The sequence below is a fragment of the Patella vulgata genome, chromosome 1 (genome assembly GCF_932274485.2).
Source record: "Patella vulgata chromosome 1, xgPatVulg1.2, whole genome shotgun sequence".
In the NCBI taxonomy this organism is placed as follows: Eukaryota; Metazoa; Mollusca; class Gastropoda; family Patellidae; genus Patella; species Patella vulgata.
The window spans coordinates 5,780,113-5,789,596 of NC_065879.2; the positions used below are offsets into that span (position 1 = coordinate 5,780,113).

The 9,484-nt window shown below is 38.4% G+C and overlaps 1 protein-coding gene across 1 annotated transcript; it reads right to left on the reverse strand.

Moving 5' to 3' along the window:
- Positions 1–557: 557 nt before the first annotated feature.
- Positions 558–6,191, reverse strand: LOC126815522 (millepora cytotoxin-1). Its single transcript, XM_050541214.2, has 5 exons — positions 6,143–6,191; positions 4,593–4,803; positions 3,591–3,725; positions 913–1,030; positions 558–655 (listed from the first exon to the last, which is right to left on the reverse strand). Exons 1-5 carry the CDS (start codon positions 6,149–6,151, stop codon positions 613–615), a joined length of 516 nt encoding a protein of 171 aa, XP_050397171.1. The 5' UTR covers positions 6,152–6,191; the 3' UTR covers positions 558–612.
- Between the last annotated feature and the right edge of the window lie 3,293 nt (positions 6,192–9,484).

The following is a 9,484-nucleotide window of genomic DNA, read 5'->3' on the forward strand; positions in this document are numbered from 1 at the left end:
ATAAATGAAATAATACTTGTTGCTCGTCCATACTATCATTATGTATTGGTAATGGGCGTATTTTGTTGCTTTCCTCTAAACTCCGTGTATATCACATTATACGATTCCCATACTATAAATTCATCCAGATTTTCCGGCGTGATTCCCCGTTGTCAGTGGTGCAGAACAGAGGGCCTGACAAGGACAGCTGTCTAGTCTTTCGGATGATACGAAAAACCGAGGTCCCATGTATACATTGGAATGCACGTAAAAGATCCCTTGGCAGTTGGAATTCGATAGAAGAGTAGGCGATAGTGCCGCTGCCCGGGCAACATTTCTCTCATAGCACACTGTATGGCGTATGCCCGTCTTCATTAGCCCAGTATAGGAGCAGAACAGTAGGATGTTAAACCCCATTTCATTTCATTTCTTTTCCATACTATAAGTATTTATTATTAATTGGTGTCATTCACAGGGCTGTGTATGCTGCCTCTTTCCTGAACACCATGTATCACATTATAGGATTCCCATACTCCCTTTACATTAAACCACGATAACAAATAAAACAACAACAAATCTAAAATGCATCTTTATTGATCAATCTCTTAAAAAGAGTCTTGCGCATGCAAATCATCATTTCGGAAGGTCGCATTCATTGAATTTAAAACGTCGATCTCTGAAACCAAACAGAAAAAATGATGATAAGGACTTGTCCAAATAGTATGAACGAAGATGGACCAACTGATATATGATATAATTAATATTGTGAGATAATAATATTGTGGTATAATATAGTACTTTATTATAATATTGTGAGGTAATAATATTGTGAGGTAAATAATATTGTGAGATAATATAGTACTTTCTTATTATAATATTGTGATATAAATAATATTGTGAGATAATAACATTGTGACATGATATAGTACTTACTCATAATGATTATTGTGCACGCTGTATATCCCATTTAGGTATCTATTGGCTGCAATTGTATAATCAAGGCGGCCATCATAACTATTTTCAAACTTTGTCCATAAACATGAAGCAGGCGCTGAAATACAAATTATATACATCGTATAGCATCATTCTATCGGTAATAAAATATTTTCAAACACACCAGATTAAGTGTCGCCTGTAGCAAGGGTCTGGCCAACAACATAACCACTATCGTAATATTCATTTTCTGTTTCCTAGATTTCTGAACGTTCACGAAACGTCATCGTAACACGTAGTTCACCGGTCTATTGTTCATCCTGACAATTGATTTTATCTGATGTTGTTTTATTTTATGTCGCTGTGAACGGTATTGTCGCCATTTTATGATTTTTTGGGACGGTTGGTTAAAGCCTTTCACACTTATCACTATTGAGGCCAAAGTGGCTCAGCGAGTAAGGTGCTTGTTCACTAATTAGAGGTTCGAGTCCGGTGTTATTCGAGACGTTTACTCAGGATTTTCCAGAATAGTTTCTGGGCGCAAGGATTGCCAAGAAACAACGTTTGATCATTCGGATTAGGACGACAAAACGGAGTCCTTGGTATTTAGAAGTCGATACGGAAACAGCATAATAACACATGTTATTAGACCGGGTGGTGCCAAAAACGACGTGATTAAATGTATCAAACTATCATATATATATATCCGTAGTATTACTTTGTTTATGCTTTTGAAAAAAAATATTAGGTCGAGGCCATAAAATTGGATGAACCTTCTTGGCGAATGCCGGGAACGAGCGAACCAGCCTCTTAAACGTTGTGCCACCGCGGCTCTCGATAATGACAATAAATAGTAGAGGATGTTGTAAAATGACATAAATAGTAGAGGATGTTGTATAATGACATACATAGTTGAGGATGTTGTATAATGACATACATAGTTGAGGATGTTGTATAATGACAATAAATAGTAGAAAATGTTGTATAATGACATAAATAGTAGAGGATGTTGTATAATGACATACATAGTTGAGGATGTTGTATAATGACAATAAATAGTAGAAGATGTTGTATAAGAACATTGAGGTTTTGCATTTTGTATATATACTATTCAAAAAAAGTAGGGGATATTTGATTTTTAAGTGTTATTAAAGTCACCTAATGAAACTGACGAAGAAACAAATGACAAAATGAAATGAAGTTCACATTCATCGATTTATTCCAAATGATCGTTAGACTAAGTAAGGCACAGACTGACCATTATAAGGGTAAAATGATACCCGGGGTCAAACAGCAAAGGTACCACAGCATCACAACCAAGTCAGTAACGGGTAAATCCTCCTCTGTTTGCCAAACAAGCATTGATCCGACGTGACATACTCCTAATGAGACGTCTATGGTCATTTTGGTCCAGATTGTCCCATTCCTGTTGCAACGCAGCAGCAAGTTCTTGGACATTGGCAGGACGTTGTTGACGTTGACGTAACCTCTGTCCAAGCATGTCCCAGACATGCTCGATGGGGGAGAGGTCGGGACTCAGTGCTGGCCAAGGTAATGTGGTGATGTTCTGTTGTTGGAGGTAACCTGTAACGATCCTGGCCCTGTGACATCTTGCGTTGTCATCCTGGAAGATGAAACGGCGGCCATGACGTCGTGCGAACGGCACAACATGGACTGCCAAGATGTTGTCCTGGTAGTACTGGCCTGTAACACGCCCTGCAACAACATGTAAAGCCGTTCTTCCAGCAACAGTGATGCCTCCCCACACCATAACAGAACCACCCCCAAATCGATCATGTCTGATGACGTTAACGTCTTGGAAGCGCTCGTTTCGACGACGCCACACCCTCCTACGTCTGTCCAAAAAATCAACAGTGAACCTTGACTCATCTGAAAACATCACATTGCTCCAGCGTCGATTATCCCAGTGTTGACGATCCCTACACCAACGACGTCTTGCCTGAATGTGATGATCTCTCAAACAAGGGATCACGCGAGGACGTCGGGCGCGAAGGTGACCCCTATGCAGTCGATTCCGAATCGTCTGGCCACTCACTCTCACACCAGTGTCTGTTTGAAGACGAGCGCTGATCTGATTTGCTGTGATGACACGATTTCTCAAGGCCAAGGTACGGATAAATCGATCCTGGGCTTGAGTTGTCGCCCTTGGTCGACCTGAGCGTGGTCTGTCCTGTACAGATTGTGTATCACGGTATCTGGACCATAGCCTGCTTATGACAGACTGAGAAACATTCATCGTCCTCGCCACAGCCGCCTTTGTTGTGCCGATCTGTAGCATGCCAAGGGCACGTAACCTTTCATTTTGGGTAAGCCGACGCATATCAAAATTTGTTTTCTGGTCACTAAAACAATTAAACTGATGTTTCCACCCTGGAATTCAATGCCACAATGACTGTAACATTCAAAGTCAGAGTCGTGCAAATCTTGGGTTGGACCCCCATGATGATCCCAAGCATCACCTGCATTCCATGCGGTAGCTATTGGTGCGTTTGGGCGTCACATGTAACTGGAAATGTTTCTTCTGTTAGGTTCTATAGTGACTTTTTTCGTAGTCATTTGCATATTTTAGTAGTATGCCCCCAAAATCAAATATCCCCTACCTTTTTTGAATAGTATAGGTTGTATAATATATTGAAAATTTTTCTACTGATACGTACGTTTGATCACATCACAGCATTTGATGTCGAACACTCTATCCTCATAATAGTTGTTATGGATACTCCTGATACCGGTTATTGCACCCCCTGATGGACATTTAAAGTTCATCACATGATCATATGTATTAACTTTGTCTGAAATAAAACAATAATGATAATAATTAGAACTGTGATGCAGTGCTGACGGATTTCAACCGTGTTCGTTAACCTTTTACTCACATCACGTGATATCCCTTGCCAATGGACCAGTTTCATGGATTTCCATAGAAACATGGACTCCAAATAATCGTTGATCAAGACATATTACTGAGTGAAAACCTAACAAAGTGATTAATTTACAAAGCAATGGACTAGATTATAAATTAGTTTGTGAGCTTTGTTTGAAAGTATATCTACCACTGCATACTATTCGATGAATGAAATTAGTAAACAAGAACATGAGAGTCGTTGGTAATATACTTGGTTATTTTTACAGTAAAACGCTGGAGCCTCCATCGCGTCAACAAGGTTTTCGACAAAGGGTTAGGGGTAGAGGGTGGGAGGAGTTGGGTGGTAACTCTGAAAGGGAAAGTCGCAGAATGCTAAATATCGATAGCTGTTGGTCCTATCTCTTACACAATCCTCGAAACTAACTTTGAAAAAAAACTTTTAGAAAATATATCGCGTACACAAGGTTTCGCCAAAAGGGATAACTTATATTTTCCAATAATTTAATTGTACTTACCTTCTTAATGTCTAACGATATAAATGTTGGGAATGTAATAATGGTTAATAGAGGTACATTTTAAAACTCTAGTCTGACAGCTGAAGATGAATATTAAGTGAACAGTCTCTTACAGATCTCTATGGTAATTTGAGGAAAGAACGAAATTGTCTTTTGAGTAAAAGTGAGAGAGAGAGGGGGTCCATAACGTTACATAAATATTAATTTTGGAAATAATGTAGCACAGAGATTTCATTTATCTAAATTCTAAAGCCTTGGTCTAAAATAAGCTTACTTACTGGTCCATTTACATGAATTCGATGTGGCCAAAGCACATGAGTAGGCGCACTGGAAATCCCATTGTCTGTCCTCGTAATAATTATTATGTTGACTGGATATTTTAGTAAGCACTTGTCCGAGGGGACATTCATACGATACTGGCTGATCAAATTTGTTTACCCAACAGTTACAACATTCTAATATTAAACTCAGCACAAACAATATCTTTACCTACAGATACAAAATACACACGTGTTACCTAAAAACAATATCTTTACCTACAGATACAAAACATACACATGTTATCTAACAACAATATCTTTACCTACAAATACAATATACACAAGTGTTATCTCACAACAATATCTTTACCTACAGATACAAAACACACGTGTTACCTAACAACAATATCTTTACCTACAAATACAAGATACACACATGTGTTATCTCACAACAATATTTATACCTACAGATACAAAACACACGTGTTATCTAACAACAATATCTACAAATACAAAGACCACAATATTTTTACCTACATATACAGACACCAACAATGTCTTTACCTACGAGAATGATATTATTTATATCTATCTTATTTTGGTCTTAAATGATTAATTGTGCATCTTTCATATACAACGGTAAACAGAACTGAGCCCTGACTTAAACTAATGGAATGAGTTTTAACTTATTACTTGTCTTCAGCAACCTGTCTTTTGTCATGTAGTATGCTATGGTAGCAATTTTACCCGGCCAGTGGTCTTTCCGACTAATTCAAACAACCAAAAAGAAAACACTTTTACGGGCACCTCGGTTTTTAGTATCATACGAACTCCATTGTTCCTTGCCAGGAGAAACCACGCTGAAAAATCCCCAAGAACTTTCTGCATCAACACAGGGGGTGAGACATTTCAGTAAACACCCGGGAGTGGGCATCCCCAGTCAACACCCGGGAGTGGGCCACCCCAGTCAACATATGAGAGATGTTCACATGATAGCATGCGACAAATCTACCAATTCATTGCTAAGATACGTCATACCGGCATCAGTTTCTGTACGAGTAATACGAATCTATATCCTATAAGATACGTCATACCGGCGTCAGTTCCTGTACGAGTAGTACGAATTTATACCTTATAACATACGTCATACCGGCATCAGTTCCTGTACGAGTAATACGAATCTATATCCTATAAGATACGTCATACCGGCGTCAGTTCCTGTACGAGTAGTACGAATTTATACCTTATAACATACGTCATACCGGCATCAGTTCCTGTACGAGTAATACGAATCTATATCCTATAACATACGTCATACCGGCGTCAGTTCCTGTACGAGTAGTACACATTTATAGCCTATAAGAAACGTCATACCGGCATCAGTTCCTGTACGAGTAGTACGAATTGATATCCTATAAAGGTTTTCAATCAGTTAACGTGAGTTTGTGAAAATATGTTCTAATCTAAGTAATCGCGATTTTTAGAATTAGCGGAGTTTATGATTATTATATGACATATCAATTGAATTGCACATATTTACAATCTATCAACTATCTCAAAGTACTTACGGCTTCCATAATTGCAAGATCTCGTGAACGACTTTTGTTCTGAACACGTTCTCTCAGGATTCTGAATTATCCAAATTCACGAACAGTTTATATAGGCAAGTTCATTGCAACATTAAAATGTCATAAAGCAATAAATAAATTATCTGTAAAATAAAAGCCGTTATCGTATTCCATGAATTATTAATTTTAATGGTTACAATTCTAACAAAATATTGTGTATGCAGCATTATTTAGACATTTATTCAATTGGCAATTCCTTAACCAACTCTATAGGCCGTGGGATGGCCAAGATATTGAATGGATTAGAGAATGGGAGTAGATATTATTAGACGGTAATATTGATGCCACTCACGGAGGGAGGAACTGACAATAGTCTTGGGAAATCGAGACAATTTAGGCCATTTCTTGCCAGAACTTCAAACATTTCATAACTTCGCTCAGAATGAAGTAATTAGACTGACACAAGCTGGGTCATTTCGGGACTAAATATGTTTCAATATTATTTCAATAATTCACTTGCTCGTAGGGCTCTTGAGCGCCTGGAGGAAACCGGGGGATCAGTAAAAACTCACTAGACTAGACAGGCGACCCTACTTTTTGTCACGCACAAGCGGGAAATCATCAACCACCACCAGGCTTTCACCAACCACCAACAGGCTTTCACCAACCGCCACCATGTTGTCACCATCAACCACCAGGCTTTCACCAACCACCACCAGGATTCCACCAACCACCACCTGGATTTTGCTACCAGTGCCACCCAAATCGACAATTAAACCAGCACTAGCACCAACCACCTCGGGAGAATCCATGTGACGTGAAGACCTTGACCATAATATAGAGCAAGAAGAATGGAACACCCACCAGATGTTTCACTTGGAAGATCCAAGACCTGAACAAGTTCGGGAAGCCGTTCATGAAGACGCCTACCATAGCCACCACCATTAAATTTGAAATGGGTCAAGGATGTCGCATCTTCCTTGCCGACACACTAACGAGCCATGCTAGTGGGGAAACTTGAAGTCAAGTCACTTTACCAAAGATGATGTGTGACAAAGTGATCTTTATACTTTTCATTAAAGTGAACGATCATTTAGGTGCATAGAACTTCATGAACTCTGGTAGATTTGATAATATTTGATATTGACGTTTCACCTCTGTATAAACTTGGTTAAGGCACGGACTCCCTACGATCTTATTAAACATCTAAGTAATTCAATATATCCTTTACAAGCTACACATGATATGTGTATAGCACTAGGCAGAACTTCAAAGAGAATGTAGTAGTGGTCAGTGTTATGACCTGACAATGACATCCAAGGCAATATGCAATGTAATTACAGACAGCATAATTAAATTGATAAATAATCAATACCATATATGGTGATGACTCTTGTCCCTAATTGTTGAACGCTTTATAGGCAGGCGTTTACTGACAGTAAGTGAGACTTGGAATAGAGCTCCTCCCGATTTATGTCTATTTCATGTTCTTAATAAAGGTCGTGTAAAATACGCTGATCTTCTGTTATCTGTAAGGTAGTTACAGATGTACAAGAGTACTCTAGCCACGCCCTAGATTGGGCCAAGAAGTCCTACGGCAAGCGACTTCGGGAATGTGCGAACACAAAGTTCCATCGCCTCTTGTTCACGGTCCCTAAAACTGCCCCACCAATGCACATTAGACACAACCTTCTCTGGGACACACCAAAACGAAGCACACCCAACAAGAAAAAGTTATCCCCCGTGGAAGGCCCATGCATTGACACTCCTTCGAGGCGTACAGCTAGATCAACCAGTTCGCCCCGGGTTGTGTCTGGCAAACCTACTTCCTCGGGATCTATATCGCCACTGAACGCACTTGTCATCCATAAAGAGAGCCACAAATTCATTCTGCTTTCTTCTGAAACAAAAATACCAGAATACCACAAGCGACACCGAAGGAATATGGAAGACCAAACAGCTCTTTATTCAGTGTTCTTAGTCCTTATTTCTTATTTCTTCATTTGTTGTCGTATTTCGACATTTGTATACTAAAATTAACATTTGTATCTTAAAATCAATAATTGTTTTACATATCAGACATTTGTCATATCAGATTTGTAAAATGCATTTCAATATAAATCTAAAATTTATTTTAGAAAATCAAAAATTAGCCTACATTTACATTTTATCAGAGAATTACAACGAAGAACAAATCTGGAACAACAAATTTCTAAATTCAAAACTCCAAAAACATTTCTTCAATAACATTTCTCCAAAAACATTTCTCCAAAAACATTTCTGGAAATCCATCGAACCGGAATATTATGACGACATGAGCGGAAATCAACCATGCATACAATAAGTCACCATACAATAAAGGAGAATCGAACAAGCATATATACAATAAGAAAAGTCGCTCGATGACTGCGACTCTAGTGAAACCACGTGCGTAGTATGGCTAATCAGGGGTCGGGGGGAGGGGCCTTCGAGAAAGAAAATAAATTGAAATGAAATGAAAATGAAATGAAATGTGGTTTTATGGCACGTCAGCTCCAACCGGGCTATATTGCGCCAAACATATGGTGAAAATTACGAGACAGGCTAAATTATATCACAGAAAACCATTATATGCATAAATAAAAACAATATCACAGTTAATAAAATTAAAAATAAAATACAACTTTTATGCATATAAATATTAAATACAAAAATGACATGATATATATATATATATATATATACAATTAAAATTTATTATAAAAACCTGTCTCCTTTAAAAAGTCTAACACTTTACCATATAAACCCGGTTGGGCAAACATGTGATGTAGTGACTGACAACGGTAAAATTGCGATCTTATATCTTTGAGATGCTTGCACTCAATCAAAATGTGCTTAACTGTCAAAGGAACATGACAGTGTTCACATTCTGGTTGAGGCTCTCGCTTTAAAATGAAAATATGAGTTAAAAAAGAATGACCAATACGAGAGCGACACAAAACAACTTCATCCCTCCTGTTGGTTCTATAGGAGCTTGGCCAGTCTCCTAAGAGAGGCTTAATGTGATGAAGTTTATTTGTGCCTGCAAGATCCCAAGACCGTTGCCAGCGGTCATAAATAAAAAAGTTAATAGAAGATTTAAAATCTGTGAAAGGTAAAAGAAATTGTGATATGGGAAGATCTAAAGCAGACTTGGCAGCTAAGTCTGCTTGATCGTTCCCTTTAATATCAACATGACTGGGGAGCCAGCAAAGGACAATGTCCTTGCTGTTAAACTCGTGTGATAGTAGCAGACGATAAATGTCTGCTACTAATGGGTGTACAAGCTGCTTATTGTTTATTGCCTGCAAAGAGGACAAAGAA

Excerpts from the sequence above, each read along its gene's own strand:
- LOC126815522 (XM_050541214.2), bottom strand. Across the intron at positions 1,031-3,590 it reads ATGCTGTGATGTGATCAAAC|CGCCTGCTTCATGTTTATGG; the intron begins GTACGTATCAGT and ends TTTGTATTTCAG. Across the intron at positions 656-912 it reads GTGCACAATAATCATTATGA|AGATCGACGTTTTAAATTCA; the intron begins GTAAGTACTATA and ends GTTTGGTTTCAG.